Raw genomic sequence first — 16,904 nt, forward strand, 5'->3', positions numbered from 1 at the left:
GCTAAAAAAAATATTGTTTAAAATAATATTGCAAATCTGCATTTAGTGTGTCCTGTCAGTACATGTTTTGAAGGCATGAAATCTTACCTTCTTTGGAGCTACCTTTTATGGAATTCCCTTGAGATTTTTAATGCATCTTTGTAGCTGTAATCAGTCAATATCAGCCATTATTTTAAGGCAGAGATGTTCTGTTCAGGTGGAGGGTGCTTCTACATCACATCATTATCTTAATCCAGTCAGTAAAGCTACTTCTGGAAGTAACAGAATTATTTTATTCCAATTGGGGAAAAAAGTAATTACATGTTTGCCTTGTGTAAGGACAGCTTTTAGTTGTAATTTATTTGAAATAACGTTTCAGTTCCACAAGATAGAACTGCAGTTTAGTCATCCCATAGATAGCCTCTTCTTACCTCTGGAAATGCATATGGAAACATTTATTTTTACATGAGCCAGGGAATCGAAAATGCTTTTGACATACCATCTTACCATACTCTGTAGAACGAAATTAAGGACAGAGGACATTGCTGAAGTAATGAAACATGTTAGCAATTTAGTACTGACTTCTGTCCACAACTAACAGTTTTGGTTTTCCACACCACCTTGTGCTTAAATTTGCTGAGGGTTCCTCTCTTTGGTTCTTCATGGGAGTCTTGGGTTTTGCCTGCATCCTTCTCCCTTCACTGGCAAATTAATGAATTTTTTTGTATCCTGGATGCAACTTGTGCCCAGTTTCTCAACATTCCTTGCATGAGAACAGGCAAGTGTCTGATGCCATCTCTTGTACTGTGTGTCTGAAAGCTGATGGCAATCAAAAATTTAAAAACAATCAAGTGTTTCAGTAGGTTTTTTTGGCTGAAGGAAGTGGCTTGATACTGATTTGAAAAACACTTGGGTGTAGAGTTCCAGGTTTTGTAGTGCATGGGAATAACTGAACACATATCTGTGCAGACATAACTGAGTACAAAAAGCTGTTTGAGTGATTTATATGCACTTCTCCATGTATTAAACCTCTCTTGTGGATTTCTTCAGGAGAGGTAAGTAGCTTCCTTGAATGCTGCAACTAAGGACACATGATGTTTGTTGTGGTCTGTCCTCAACTCCCTATCATTCTCCCTGCCAACTTCTTCCATCTCTTGTGTTGCGTGAATGCCTGGTGATCCTTCAACATGTCCAGTATGTCATGAGATCTGACCAAACAAAGAAATGTGTATGGTAGAGCAGAGCACCTGTGGATTGACTTGCTGCTCTGCAATTGATGAAGAACACTGATTATTATTTTTGGACAGGGGGGCATTATTGTGAGTCTATCCACTTCATGTGGTTCTTGATTTCTACAGAATGTGCAGGAAGTGTTTCTGAGACTTCTACAGTGGTGTCAAATGTGACTGTAAATGATGTGTAGACAGGGACCCAGTCACACAAGGTGAATCTTCAGAGCTCAGGCACGGTGATGTGCTGCTGCCACCACCCTCTTCCCCAGCCAAAAGGGGTGAGCCAGCAAACCCTGTATGAGCCTGGCTTCTGTTTGCCAGCTGTGTAAAAAGGGAACGTGGCAATGGCAGTGTATGGTGTGTGATGTGGCCCAGGACTATGGGGAGCCCTGTTTACAAGCAGTGTGTGACAGATGCTGAAACTGGCAGGAAAATTCAACTATTTTGCGGAAGTCTCTTCACTCTGCAGTTGGTAGTGAGGTCTGATGTGCCTCATAGCTGCTGGCTTAAATCCAGCCTTGGTTGGTGCTTTGATAGTGATTGTTAAGACATATAAAATGGTCCCTGTGTAGGTCACCCACAAGGTGGATGGTTGTTGGTGGATGGTGGATGGTGGATAGGACTTGATGGTTGTTCAGAGCAAAGGGGAACGCTGAGATAAATAATGCTCTTAGTCATGGTATTTCCAGAGCTGAAGGCAGTTTGGGTTTTGTTGGGAAGCTTGCTCCTGCCACTTGTGTTGCAGTTGGTCTGCATTTATTCCCAAACTTCAGTAGCTGGGATGATCACTAGAGTATATTTTAGAAGTGCAAATTTTTCCCACAGCATTTAATATTTACAAGTTGAACTTGTAATTTCTGTTCCATTACTCTTAAGTTAATTTAGACAGCTCATAGTATGGCATGATTTTCTGCACTGGAGAAAGTCCTTCAGAATACTTCCTGGATTGTAGTTTCATGTTATTGAGAATCCTTTCCCTTGGCTTTACTCTATGCTAGCATCCCTATCAATACAAGATGTTCACAGGCAAGCAGAATATTGAGACTGGTATTTAGGATACGAAAGGTTAAGGCAGTAGAAATTATGCCATTTTCTTGTGTAGAGCTGAATAAAATTCCAAAGCTGTATGCTGTAAGACAAGATCCGTACCACCCCAAGGCTGTCATTTTACTTTGCCCTCTGCCCTCGTGCCTGAGATACTGCAGTCTATTTTCTGTTTCATTAATCATCTTAACTTTTCTCCCAAGTCTCAAAGAAAACATCTTGGCAAAATGTTGGATTTTGATATGTAGGGTGAGCTTTCATGCAGTGAGGAGTTGTAATAACATAAGAGCTGGATGTATTGCTTGATAAATCCTAGTGTGGGAAAATTTCTATAGCTAGTTTGGTAAGAATATATGCAAAATTCAATGCCTTCATTTGGAAGTGTGTTCCTAGTGATGGAGGCAGAGGAACTGCTAGAGGGTATGTGGCGTAGCAAGGCTGCTAGCAAAATGTTTCATTTACCTAGAGATTAGTTGGCAATAGAATCTGTTAATGTAACACAGAGTTATTAATTGCAAATGATATTTAGAGAAGATTTTGAGTCAGAGGGCACACACCCAGGTCTGAATTTTAAATGAGTTTGAACAGTGAGTACTAAGAAATTTGAATTGGTAGCCTGGGTGTGGTTTTAGTCAAGGGTGATCTCTAAGCCTTGAATAGAAACAGTATGACCTGTATGGTGTGTCACTGCCACAGGTATGTGATCACTGTCCTGGTTGCTGTGATTGTTTTGGCTATGTGTGAACACAGATTTTAAAAGCATTTCCAAACATCAAACTTACTAATACTTCTAGATATCTATCAGACTTTGCAGGTTGCTTTTACCATGAAATAATAATAAATAAAAAATTTTAGATGCTTGAGATTAAAAATTTAAAAGCAATGTTTTATTCTCAAACATTAGTGTGTGCTAAGACCTTTGTGAAACAAAATCGTTTTCAAATTATCTCTTAAAAGGTTTAGATAAATATTCATGCTGATCATTCTGTAACAGTACTATGCTTGCTGGGCAAATGATGTGTAGTACTTGCTGGAATCTGCAATGCCAGTTCCTGAAGGGCTGATCTTGTGCTGCTTTCCAAACTGAACATTGAAGCTGTAACATCCTTCCTCACATCATGCACAACAATTTCAGCACAGAAGCAGAATCAGCATCGGTAAACAATACGTATGATGGGGAATCCTGATAAAGGTTGTTCTAAACCTAATTTTTTCCTGCTATGGCTGTATCAACAACCTGTGCTTTTGGTTCCTGTCTGCTTCAGGCCTCATATTAGTGAGGGAGAAAAAATTTTATGAGCTTTCTCAAGACCTTACTCCTTATAAAAATGGGCTACTATCATGCTTGGTCTGTTCTGTTCTGATCTGTCAGTTTTCTGGTTAGTAATGGGGATAGAACTGGCAATTGTCCCCATTTACCTTGCGGAACCTACTGTGAATTGACCAGACTTGCATGGCCCACCTCCCAAAAGGCACTTTTCTGGTATCTCTGCTGCATGGTTGCGAGGCCTAAACATAAGAGATTAACGTAGGGAAAGAAATTAGTGTCAGGTTTGTATTTGCATCCTTGGAACTCCATGAAGTTGCAATTAAGTTTTGTTACTGCCAACACAGAGGGAGGAAATCCCCACATCCCTGTAGTATCTATGTATGGTGGCAAGTATGGTGAAGGCTCTGGAGGGGAAGCTGTAGGAGAAGTGGGTGAGGTCACTTGGTCCATTCAGCCTGGAGGAGACTGAGGAGACCTCAGTGCAGTTACAACTTCCTCGTGAGGGGAAGAGGAGGGGCAGACACTGATCTCTGTGGGGACAGTGACAGGACCTGAGGAAATGGCCTGATGTTGTGTCAGGGGCAGTTTAGCTTGGATATCAGGGAACAGTTCTTCACCCAGAGGGTGGCTCGGCACTGGACCAGGCTCCGCAGGGAAGCGATCCCAGCCCCAAGGCTGAGGGAGCTCAGAAGCATCCGTCCCTCCTTCCCCGCTGCCGAGGCCGAGCGCAGCCGCTCCGCCTCACCCCGCCCGGCTGAGGGCGGCGCTGCCGCGCGGGGGCTGCCGGGAAGGCGCTGGCGCCGCCATGGCGCTGGCGGAGGAGGCGCTGCGGAGGCAGCTGGGCAAGGTGCGCGCGGGGAGGGGGCGCGGCGCTGAGGGAGGGCAGGGATGGGAAGGGAAAGGGCGGCGGGGCGGCGGGGAGAGGGACCGGGAAGGGAAGGAAGGGAAGGGCGGCAGTGTTCTGGTGGTGGCTGACGAGCACTCCCCGTCCCGTCCCGTCCCGTGCTCCGCGCTGTCCTGCTGCAGCACAGCTTTAAGTCGCGTCCCGCATCAGCTCATCCCCGCGCTTCACGCCGTGCCTCACGGCTGAAACCTTGCTCTTCACCCATCGCAAATTGAGAACTTTTTTTTGGTGGCATTCCTGGCGTTAGCGCTTCACAGATGTGTCGTTGTAGCATCTCTCTTAGAGTTTTAATTTCTGTGGGAGAAACGGAGGTGGGCGTGTTTCAGTTTTGGGCTGGCCAGATGATTTTGGGTGCGAAGTGAGGAAATTCTGTGATTCAGTCGCCTCATAAACCCTCCCATCTTTAGAAGTAGAGACACTCTTGATAGGAGTGCCTCGGTTTGTATTACAAATAGAAGGAGGCCAGCTGGGAAATGATGGCTTTGGTTTCACAACCAGATGTACGAACGCTTCCACAAAAATGTCGTAGGTGTAAGTTGTGTAGACAGTTAGGGAACATTGGATTTTTTTATTTTTACTATTTTTTTTTCTGCATGACTTTGGAGCATCCTGTGATGGGGAGAAGCTGACTAAAAGGTGTTTCTTGTCAGCAGCTCTGTGTTCTCCTGTACAAAGTGGAAACTAACTGTGCCATGCTCGTAGCTGTAACATTGCTGCTGGGGACTGCCAGACTGAGGAGAAATTCGATTTTAGCTACTACTTTGTGACAATTATTCCAGGACAGCGGGCAGCTCTTTAAGCCACTGTCAGGTGGCAGTTCTGTTTACTTAGGTGATGATGCCAAAAAAAAAAAAACCACCACCAGGTTTCCTAAGTGAGATGCAGAGGCTCTAATCTGGGAAGTGGAAAGCAGTCTTCCTAACTTTGGGATGTGGGAGGATGCAAATCTCTTGGAAGTTCAGGTATCAGACTGGCTGGGGACAGTCCCAATGAAGCAGCAGTGATTCATTTTCTCAGCTCTCAAGGACAGCTTAAAAATGGAAAATAGATTCCCGGAGGCTAATCACTTACATATTTAATATGTTTGTGGAAAGTGATATCTTAGGAAACTCTTTCTAAAATGTGTGCAGGTGGATTTGAGTTTTACTGTATCAGTAAGAAAATAAACTCCTTTTTCTAGGAGTTTCATATTTTTATGTTCTTTTTAATTATTGTGTGCAGAGGAGAGTAAATTTTACTAAACTTCTACTCAAACAGCTGTTAAGGGGAAGAAATGGGATGTAAGGAGTGATGTTCAGAACTTGAGATCTCTTATGTAGCAACAGCAGACATGCAGTAGCTTCAAAGCCTCTTTGTAATCAATTCCTTTTGATAATTTCTTTCACATCCAAACTATTTATAATAATAATAATTACTACAAGTAATTATTACCTTCCCCTTCTTGTGTTTCTGCCTGCTATAGTGTCCTGTTCCCTATCGCTCATAATGAAAGAAGCCTTTGAAGTGAAACTTTTTCTCCTTATTTTCTCTCCCCCTTCCCAGTATAAGTTCAGAGACCTGACCATAGAAGAGCTGAAGAATGTCAGCAAGGCCTACCCCAACTTCACATTCTCCATGAACACATACAGTAAGAAGTTATACAGTTACTCTGAACTAATTACTTATTTGTCATAAATGTAGACTGTATATAATAGCATGTATATATATTTCAGTTGTGTTCCTGTCTTTATTTTGACTTGCAGTAAAATTTCTCATGCCAGGTGACTGTTTATGAATGCTCTTCCAAGACTGCATACATATAAAAACCTTAGCAACTCATTTACTTCATCTTGCTTCAACTTGTCAGTGATTATAGAAGATTGAGGCTTTATGTTCTTTATATGTAACACCATTTCTCTCATATTTCATTATTGTACTGAAAGTACTTTGATGTCTTTAGCTAATATAGTGTGACTTCTGGAATCTCTCACCCTGACTGAAAATTCCTGCAGTGTCATAATTACCCAGCACAAGGGGTTTTCAGACTAATGATGTGCTTAGTTGTACCAATGCAATTTTTGTTAAAATTTCATTAAGGAAGTATTTAAAAGGGGAGGGGAGACCTTAGTAACAATCTAATCTTGGTCCTTTCAGGAGCAGCATATTTGATTTCTAAAGAAGAATCTCTGTTGTATATTGGTAGTTGTGGGTGGGATTGCCATATTAGGTTTTAAAGGATTTATTATTTTCGTAAAATTGCATTTTTAATTTCAGCCTTCAAGGATGGATCCCAGAAGGACCTCCTGAATTTTAGTGGCACTGTTCCAGTGAAATATGGTAAGATAAATCAAACATAATTTTCTTGCCAGTTAGGAATCTGAATGTAAAATGTGTTGGGTGCTGCTTCTTAACAGTTCACTGTGCAGTGTCTTCAAAGAGGGCTAGAAAAGATTTTGCATAAATTGGTGGAAGCCACTTCTACTGCATAAGAAATGCACAGATGCTGAAATAAGGTAGTATTAATAAAATAATTAAATTAACTGTTAAAAAAATGGGGTAGTTTGAGACTGTGTAGGCAAACTCTGTTGTTGCTAATGGAGCTTCTGTGAACTCTCTGTGACCTACACTTGTCCAAAAATAACTACTAGGCAATTTTTTATTTTCAACTTAAAGCCTTTGAAGTCTGATGCAAAGCTCTTTATAGATGCTTTTTTGTACTAGGTGTTAAGTCTTAAAATAAGTATGAAATGTCACCTGTAAGCTTTCTTTGCTGGGAAAAGGGGACACGTTGGCTGATAGAGGACTCTGACAAGCAAAACATCAACAGAGCTTTATATTAAGAAAGGTTAATTAATAAAACCAGACTTGTTTGGATCAACTTGAAGTGCTACTGATTGTGTCTGAGTAATAAAAATACTTTCCAGTGTGAATCTGGAAAGTGATCTGTCAGTTTTTTTTTCCTCTGCTATTACGAAGTGTGAATCACATCACACACATGACTAGTCTTTAGTGCCTCTTCTCAGTGCAGAAGTTAGTAATGGCTCCTATTTTGTGTTGAACAGGTAATTCCTATAACATACCTATTCGCCTGTGGATCCTGGATTCTCATCCCTTTGCTCCCCCCATTTGCTTCCTGAAGCCGACTGCAAACATGGGCATTTCTGTGGGAAAGCACATTGATGCACGTGGCAGGATTTATTTGCCCTACCTGCAGAACTGGAGCCATGTAAGAGGTGGAGTGGCTGACAGGGAAGGGAAGTATTTGGGAATACTGCATGGAGCTTTCAGGCAGTCTGAGGCTTGTAAAGGAAGTTGGAAGTGATTTTAAGGAGAATTATTTTAAGCTGAAGAAAAAGGGACTGGTTCTTTACAAAGCTATGTAAGCCCTATGATACTTTGTTGCTGTGAATAGTTAGTAATCATACTAGACCAGATAAGTATCTCTCAGGAAAGTTCAATGGGAGTTTCTACCTTTTGGGTGTGTCTCTTTCGGCGGAACACAAACAGCACAGAGATCTAAAAGTCAGTGTTGTTGCTAAATGATTTTATGCACTGTATTAAATTATTCACTTAGATATGACTGCCAGACCAGTAAAAATGTTTTAATGAATGCCAGCTTTTTAAAAGGAATGGGCTGTATTTTACATTATTGATACAGAAATTCCTATGGGAACTTCTGCTAACTTCACAGGGTGTTTTGCCTGGAGGAGGATTGAACTGCCAGAACTCTGGACAGTTGAGCTCATCTCAGAAGACTGAACTACCTTTTCTTTAGCTAGGATTTGTCCCTGTTATAATACTGGATGTGGCTATATCAAAGGCTTCCATGTTCATGGATGCCTTCAAAAATTAGTAGCACTGGTAATTTCAATTTTAGAATTTCTTTTTGTTAAATTCCTTTTAATCTATACTTCTTTTTGAAAAGTAGCTTCTCAAAAAATGATGCTTTTCTTTCCCCTAAGTGTTTGTGTAAATGTTAAGAGTGTCAGTATTTATAATTCGATTAAATTTTGTATAGCTGATACCACTACATGAAATAGCTATTCAGCTGTTTTGTCTTCTGTATTTCAGCCTAAGTCAACTCTCATTGGATTAATCAAGGAAATGATTGCAAAGTTTGAGGAAGAGCTCCCTCTGTACTCACTATCATCTTCTGATGCAGCCAGGCAATCGGAACTTCTCTCCTATATTGCAAAGATTACTGAAGGTGGGGATGTTTTCATGGGCTCGTTTCTAATGTTCTTATAAAATAGATTCACTTATTGTCATTACTTGATGTCACAAAGAAGACTACACAGTTTATATTTTACAAATTTTATGACCATGTGATGTATTCCCACTGCTGTACTAGCAGCAAAGGCAGTGTTATTTGTGTGGTAGTAGTGTCCAGAGTTGCTATTGTCATGATCACCTATTTCTAGTTAGTGAAAAAACATTCCTATCTAGAGAGGAATATTTGTGTTTTGCACCTTGCAAGTTGTGATGAATTTTCTGTGGTCAGGCTTGACTGCTGTTTTAAAGAAGTTCATGTAATTTGATTTAACTCTGGCACAAGCATGATCCTTAATGAAGCAGCAATACTTGCACTGATACAGTGTGGACCAGCACCTAATTTTGTGGTTTTCTTTTAATTGTAGGAGAGACTGACATGAAATCAAGGAGTAAAACTGGAGGCAAAAATGAAGGATGTTTTAACAAAGTAACTGTTGTTGGAGCTGGAGATCTTGGCATTGCTTGTGTACTAGCAGTTGCAGCAAAGGTACATAATTATTAAAAATAGCAACAGAGCTGATTAAAAGAGAGAATTTCAATCTAGTTCTTAATATCTGACATAAAGGAATACCTCATCAGTTTTAACAACTGTCACTGCTGTGGTCATTTGTCTCTTCAGTTAACTTATGGACATGCAGAAGTGTTAACTTTCTGCCCTGGTTTATCAGTCAGCTTTTTTTATTTCAAAGGGTTGAGTACTGAATTCACTTACTTTGAAATTCCTTAAACGATTCTTGTCTGAGTAGTAGGCTCTTGCAGTTGGGATCTCCTAGTGCCCTGGATAAGGATAGTCTCTAGATGGTCTGTACTTCATTACAGCTATGTGTTACACACAACAGTAATGCCAACATTTTTAACTATGCCAGAGATAGTTTTGTGAGTTTTTTGTTTGTCTTGTAATGTGGTTTTGTTTTTGTTTTTTTTTTTTAATTAGACTTGCTGAACTAAGTTTGTCTGATTTGGCTGTAATTCTGACCAGTAATTTTGTTTGGTTTTTATGCAGTACAGCGAACAACGAAATGGGAAGAATGTTGGGTCTGATTCCTCACTCTCAGGAGAACAAGTTTTGTTTTGGTTTATTGTTGATCTGTATTATTTTTATTCATACAGGGTGTTGCAGACAAGGTGGTTCTTTTGGATCTTTCTGAAGGTGCAGCAAAAGGAGGGACCATGGATTTGGAGATTTTTGCTGTGCCAAATGTGGAGATCAGCAAAGGTATGAGATGTTGTTTCTGGAACAGGGGTTTGAGTGCTGTACTTTGTGTGCTTGTGCTCATTTTAATGAGAGCAGGGCACCTGGGGAGATACAGATAGGCTGTCTTTTTTTAGATGTCTGTACTTGCAGGTAAGAGGCTGTTGCTGAAATTGGACTCATGCAGAAATACAGAGAAGCCAAGCTAGTACTTCAGTGTCATGGGGAGGGAGGGAGGGGAAAAAATATGTGCATAGTAACTAGAGAAGGCTGTGAAAGCAGTGTTCAAAAGGCTGACAAATAAACAGCACTTTGAAACACAGCTTTTTCTAGATTGGTGGTCATTAAACATGCACATGGCCAGTTGTTAGTCCTTAGTCACTATCACTGCATATTCAAAGGATGAGTTTTTAATAATCTTGTCCTCAGTCAGCTGTGAGCATACAATTTAACAGAGTTAATGGCATGTCTCTGTAATTAGTGATGATGGCTACAGTCTTTGATGGTCTTTGATGGTTGCAGAAGTTGAGGCCATGAAGCTCAGAAGTTCTTCCACAGGGGAAGCTGGAACTGAATTGAGCAACATTCTTTCTTGCTTATGTGTCATGTTTCCATGTTCCTTGCACCCTTTGCAAGATGAAATGAGGACTTTTCTTGTGCTTCCCTTTTAATTTATCTTATTCTGGGGACAGAGACTTGTTTTGGTTCCACCAGGCATTTTTGTTGCTTATTCTGCACCTGGCATCACCTGCTGTGCATTCTTTGATCTTATCTTGCAGGTTTTACTGCTGCCACACTTTTTTTCCTGAACCCTGGTTGTGCAACTGTACCACAAACCTGTTTGTGCCTCTGTGGTTGCCTGTTGTATGTTTACATGTAGCTGTGGAATAAGAAGCTTGTGTGTTGTTGCTGGCTGTGCTGTTGGTAGTGTTATAATACTGCAAAATGCCTATGTGCTGTCACCTGTTACTTTAGTATGTTTATATCTAGGTTTGGGGCAAGCTGGTATTAATTATATCCTGCTTAGTATGCTTTCACTTTGTCAGTGTGTTAGGCTTCTGCTTTGGCTTCAGCTGGTTCCAAAAGTGGTGCAACAGTCAAGTAAATCACCTTGTTTCTGTGTCCAGGCTGATCACCTGTGTGGCACTCAGATAATTCAGAGATGTGTGCACAAAGCAGCTTTGACTTACAAATTCCTGCAGCAAGCGTGGTTGTGTGTTTCTTTGGGCTAATAAATACACTTTGGTTTTTTATTTGAGTTAATAAATAGACTTTTGGAGTGCTTTTCATGGTTGTCTGCATGCCCTTGAGTAAGGTATAAGATCCTGCAGATCATAGATTATAGAAGAAGCCTAAGATAAAGGAGTATAAGTCTTTTCCCTTCTTTAACAGTTGAAATAAAAGTTAAGGAGTATTTTCATGCTTGTTTTTTTTTCTTTTTTGCCAAGAAAACTTGGAAACATTTATCTGTCAGAGCTGTCTAGGGGTTTTCTGGTCTCTGGTCTGTAACCCTGGACAAATTGCAGTCTGTCTTTTGTGTTTGGCACCTATTAAACAGGAAGGTAGTTCTGTGGGAGAGCTGTGTTTTATAGGTGTGCTGTGGAAGTGCCCCAAATTCCACACTGGGAGATACCGGGGGGACAGGAGGCACAGAATCCCTAATTAAGTTGGATGTTGTAGTTCAGTCTTTGGAACAGCTCTTGGTTTTGCATCTAAAACTCAATAGAACAACATAAATTTCAAAAACATGTTTTCTTTATATTTTCAGATTTTTCTGCATCAGCTGATTCCAAAGTCGTGGTGCTTACAGTTAATTCTCTGGGTAATGCTCAGACTTACCTCGAAGTCATACAAAGCAATGTGGATTTGTTCAGAGGGATTATTCCAGCAGTATCACACTACAGTCAGAATGCTGTTCTCGTTGTTGCTTCTCATCCAGGTATGTTGGTACTTTGCATAATGTTCTGTCCCTCACCTGGCTTTTCCTTTGGCCTGTTTTAAAAATGTGTTAACTGCTGAATTACACCCAGTTGGTCAAAATTCTTGCTGCTCTGATGTTTTCCTTTTCAGCTTTGAGCAGGACACTGTCTTTGAGGGTTTTTTCTTTACTGTTACCAAGATAAAAGAAAATAATATACTTTGTTTTGTGTAACAGGTATGTATTTCTGTATGTTTCTGTATGTAGTTTCAATCACACTGTATCTACATGATTAGCATCCATTGGCTGTTGTCTTGTCAGTTGTGAGTTTTATGTGCACATTTCTCCTGTGCAGGAAGGATAGATCCATGTGTGTTGGATAGATCCATGTGTGTTTTGTGCCATATGATCACACTCACAGGCTACTCAAATACAAAGTATAGTGCTGATAGTAAATATTGCAGCTGGATTTTGGTGGAAGGTTTAAATCTTCCAGGTTTGTGATACTGTGAACTAAGATAAAGCAAATCACTACTTAAGAGGGAAAGAAGTAAGTGTGTGACTATCCTGTAATGCATTGAAGACAGCCCTTCTTATTCTCTTACCATTTTTCTTATTTTTTGACTTCTTCCCCACCTGACTCAGTGTTTTAGGTTGAAATAAACCACCAATGTGTTCTTACATGCTTATACCTTTTCTAAAGTAAAGTCCAGAGTTTTTCATAATGATGATTCATAATTTGCAGTTGTGTTGGATTTGGAATGGTCTTTCATTGGCAACATATTTTTTCTTTCACATTTAGTTGAAGTAATGACATTTGTGTCATGGAAGCTGAGCTCATTTCCCAAAAACAGAGTAATTGGAGTAGGTGCCAACCTCGATTCAGAGAGATTTCAGTACATCCTGACAAACCTTTTGAAAGCAGAGGTGCTGGCAAAAGATGCCTGGATTATTGGTGAACAAGGGGAAGAGAAAGGTAAAGCTGTGCTTTATTATGACTATTTGTGTATAATGCCCTGGCAGTGCTTAAGTAATTGAATAATGAAAGAATAATTGGGAAAAGTAATGAAAGTAATGAGAAAAGTAGTAAGAAGAATGGTAAATTTTCACAATAATGGTTATAAGTAAAACAGTTTTGGGATACCAAAGTCTGTAGACCTGGAGTGGTAGCAAAAGCATTTGACATTTGTCACAGGAAGAAGAAACCAAAACAAACCACAACCTCATATGCCTTTTTGTTGTTGTTGTTTCAATCTAGTACCATCATGGACCAGCTGTAATGTAGTAGCAAATCAAACAGATGAAATGGCTGCTCATAACTCAAGGGAAATGGTGGCTAACAGGTAACACCATTATAACCTTTTTTTTTTCCTTCACGTTTAGGCACCTGGTGTTTACATGTTCTTCAGCTCTTTATGAAGTGGGGGAAGCTTGCTCTAAAATGTCCATACCTTGAGTTTATAGGAAGTTGTGGGTCAAGTTGTCATTCACTTTTATGTATGTGTATATGGCCACTGTTTTTCTGAAATTCTTACTGACGTTGTGCCTGTGTGATGTAAGGAGAAGACACCACAATAGACCCTAGAATACATGAGTTGTTTGATTGTGTATTTAAAACAAATACTAGGCAAGCCTTCTGGCACACTTTTCTCAGAGCTTGTGTTGGAAGCATTTACTTCAAAGCAAAGCACCAGTGTGGATGAATTTAACTGATTTAATTACCAGTTACACCTCTTGACAGAAAAGAGAATTGTTACTAGTGTAGATAAAAGATATTGTAAGGAAATTCTTTCCAGCAATTCTTTATTCCATTGTGTTGTTTTCCAAAATAGAGAATTATATTTTTATAGTATACTACCTGATATGGTACACTTAAACGTGTCTTTTGGGTTTTACATATAAACCAAAATAACAATAATTAAAATCTAACATCATATTTTTCTCCTTTTCCTGGTTTACATATAGAGCAATGGAAGTTCTAAAGGGAAAAGGTCAGAGATCTTGGTCTGTGGGGCTCTCAGTTGCTGATTTGACTGAGAGCATTCTGAAAGATAAAAGAAAGGTTCATTCTGTATCCACCCTGGCAAAGGTAAATGTGTTATTAATACCTTTTGGTTGGCACTGTAATTGTATTATTCATACTGGATAAGACCAATAACTTTAGCAGCACAAACATCTCAGTGTTCTGAAGCAGTGCTACTGCCATTACTTTCTTCCAACAACAGCTCTCAATTCTAGTCCAAAAATTAGCAAAAATCACTTACTGTTTTAATCTGAAACCAATATTAAAAGTGAGTTATTCTCCCAAAAATACAAATCCAGAGAGAAAGTGCATTCAAGGTTCCTGCCAAGCACCCCTGGAATAGCTGGATTTAGCAACTGAAATGTGAGTTGTAGTTCTTAAGTGCTTGGTATTGAATGTAGAAATTTCTTTAGGGGCCAAAAGAATTCCATATCTTTTCTGAAAGCATGAAATGCATTTTCTGAAAGTATTTTAGTTGATCAGCTTTGAAACAGTTGCTTTTTTACTCCTTAGTACTTTACTTAAGAGGAGAAGATTATGAAGCAATAACAAACTTAAAATTGTTGACCGAACTTTGTGTAAATTTTTCCTAAGAGGCTTCACTAAAGTGTTAGATCATTCTATATGATAAGACCCATGTACACAAATTTATTTGTCACTTCAGAAGTACAATTTGCATGTCCCTGTGCAGGGAAGTTGAGCTGGCTGCTTATTTTATTGAGTACAACCATATACCTAATTAAATCATTATGTTTCAAGTGAAGTTTTTAATCATTCCTGAGCTAAATGTAGATACAGAGGAGTGACAAGTCTTAAACTGGAGAGTAACTACAGAATGTAAAATTTCCCAGACAGATCCCAAAAATAAACACAGTCTACAGTGTAAGCTTGAATTACAGGGATATAAGCTTGATGAATTCTTTCACAGAATTTGTATGGGATCAGTATTTGAAAAATGTTCCCCAGTTCTTAGGCTGCATTATTTAATTTATTTTGTTCAGTCCTAAAAGAACTAATGATACTGTACTATCAAATGCCCCTGCTTGTTCTAGCTAAGAAATGGTGTTTAGTAGTATGAAGTTTGTCTACATTATAGAGATCTGATACATCTGTCTTGGAAAACTTCCCAAAGTGACATGGTTCACAAATTTTTATGTGTACAGTAATGTTTTACAGTTTCTGTACAGTAACCCATTGGACAATATCTAAAATAACTGGAATTTGTTCTATCCAAACATGCCAGATGTTGGAATATCCTTGCTTAATTAAAATAATTCAGTATTGTATGTAGTTCCATGCTTCAGACAGCAGAAATAAGTCTGTGTGTGTGACAGTGTTCTTTGTGTGTTGTTACAGGGATGTTGCAGTATAAACAGTGAAGTATTCTTAAGTCTCCCATGTATTCTTGGAACCAGTGGAGTGGTTGAAATGGTCAGACTGGAGGAAGACCCACTGGTGCAAGAGAAGCTGCAAAGCAGTGCAGGCTCAATTCATGACCTTCAGCAGCAGCTGAAACTGTGAAGGAAGCACAAGGGAAGCCTCTGTGTCTGCTCACAGAAGTCGGAGATTTGCAAGGCAGAAGAGGTTGCTTCATACATATGAATTTCTGCAGAAAACAGGAAGCTTTGTCACTTTACTTTCCAAAAGTGCTTTCAATATTTTAGTACTACACCATACAGTGATTATGTCTTTGAAAAGTGCACTTTTGGTAGCCAAAATGAGAAGGGTAACATGCAAGAATATTTTACCTAAATTCAGGTGGCACTTGCCTGTGGTTTTTGGCTGCCAGTTACAGGCTGATTCTTGGGTTGTACTTAGCTCTTTGCACCTCTTAAAGAGGCAGTCCTGGAGAGGGGCTTACCCAGCTCAGCAGAAACTCCAGCATGCAGAGCCCACTTGAACCCTTCCTCATGGCTTTTAAATGCTGCATCTGGTACTTTTTTTGGGTACAGTCACACTCCAGCTCCTCAGGCACTGGGGATGCAGTTCCATAGCTCCATCTTTCATGGCTGTAGATGCTCTTATGTCAGTGGAGCCCTGCCATTTACTGAGGGGAGCATGATGTTCTCACTATCCTTCAAAGCTGAGCTATTGGATTTCTGTTCACACTTAATGATGTCTGAAATATTCTGATCATGACTTGCTTGCTGTTATTTTGTAAGGACATTCAGAGCACTAAAGCATCTGCAGTTCTCAGTACACACATGCAGCACGGGAACAGGGGCTCTTCCTGAACAGGAGGAGCAGGGCTGGGCTTCAAATAAAGGATAAAATCCAGCAGTTAAACAATGCAGGAGTATCTGAGACCTCAGTCCAAAGCCAGCTGAGGACAGGGAGCTTTGTATCACCCTCAGGAGAAGGCAACAGAACCTGTTATCCTTCTCAGAGGCCAAGGATGTGATGAAAAAGCAGGATGTGTATTTTTAGATAAAAAACAGATGGTTTTTTTGGGTTCTTGATTCTCTGCACTGGTAAAAGACTGTATTCCTCGTGGTTATATCTCAGCATCACATGGCAGGCACAGGAGACGTGGGCTCCACTCCTGCTGTGTGCAGCTTAGGAATGCCATTCCATGTTTACACTTTGAGGGGGAACTGGTTAAATATTGTTAAAGCTTTCCAAACAAAAGTAGGAACTGTGGCAGAGAAAAAGATCTGTTCCTTTGTGCCTTCCAGCTACATCTCACAAAGCCAGACATGCAGGGAGGTCTGAGTGTATACTGATCTCAGAACTGGGATAAAAATAGGAAAAAATCTTCAGTAATTCGGACCCTTTTTTATGGAATATCCAAATTTCCTTCTCTGTGGTGGTGATGGGGCAAAACTAGTGATGGCTGCAGGTAACCAACTTTGCTGCTATATTTTTTTAAAGCTGCACTTTGGGATTTCGGTTTTTTTCACTTACTTTGGCAAAAAAAACAATATGAATTTAAGGTTTTACATTGTTTTTCATGGTGTTGTTTCTCATCTGTTGAGCATTTCTTTCATGCAGATAGTCAAGCTGGTTTGGTGGCGTTTTAAATAATATTAATCTTAAAACGCTGTCCACTCTCGCCGGTGTGCTTTGTAGATTACCGCTGCCGATTTCGCGA

General features: G+C 39.9%; 1 protein-coding gene across 3 annotated transcripts; it reads left to right on the forward strand.

Annotated features, from left to right (window-relative positions):
• The first annotated feature begins 4,277 nt into the window (after positions 1 to 4,277).
• Positions 4,278 to 16,102, forward strand: UEVLD (UEV and lactate/malate dehyrogenase domains). Of its 3 annotated transcripts, XM_085062934.1 has the most exons (12): positions 4,278 to 4,372; positions 5,972 to 6,056; positions 6,683 to 6,745; positions 7,471 to 7,634; positions 8,480 to 8,615; positions 9,046 to 9,167; positions 9,791 to 9,896; positions 11,641 to 11,811; positions 12,593 to 12,766; positions 13,049 to 13,133; positions 13,756 to 13,879; positions 15,170 to 16,102. In XM_085062934.1, the coding sequence occupies exons 1-12, from the start codon at positions 4,331 to 4,333 to the stop codon at positions 15,332 to 15,334; spliced, it is 1,437 nt and encodes a 478-aa protein (XP_084919060.1). In that variant the 5' UTR covers positions 4,278 to 4,330; the 3' UTR covers positions 15,335 to 16,102. The 3 variants fall into 3 exon arrangements, with proteins under 3 accessions (XP_084919060.1, XP_084919061.1, XP_084919062.1); XM_085062935.1 differs by lacking the exon at positions 11,641 to 11,811; XM_085062936.1 differs by lacking the exon at positions 13,756 to 13,879 and having other exon boundaries at positions 15,170 to 15,333.
• The last annotated feature ends 802 nt before the right edge of the window (positions 16,103 to 16,904 follow it).

This window comes from Lichenostomus cassidix, chromosome 5, assembly GCF_008360975.1.
Source record: "Lichenostomus cassidix isolate B80296 chromosome 5, HeHo_3.0, whole genome shotgun sequence".
Lineage (NCBI taxonomy): Eukaryota > Metazoa > Chordata > Aves > Passeriformes > Meliphagidae > Lichenostomus > Lichenostomus cassidix.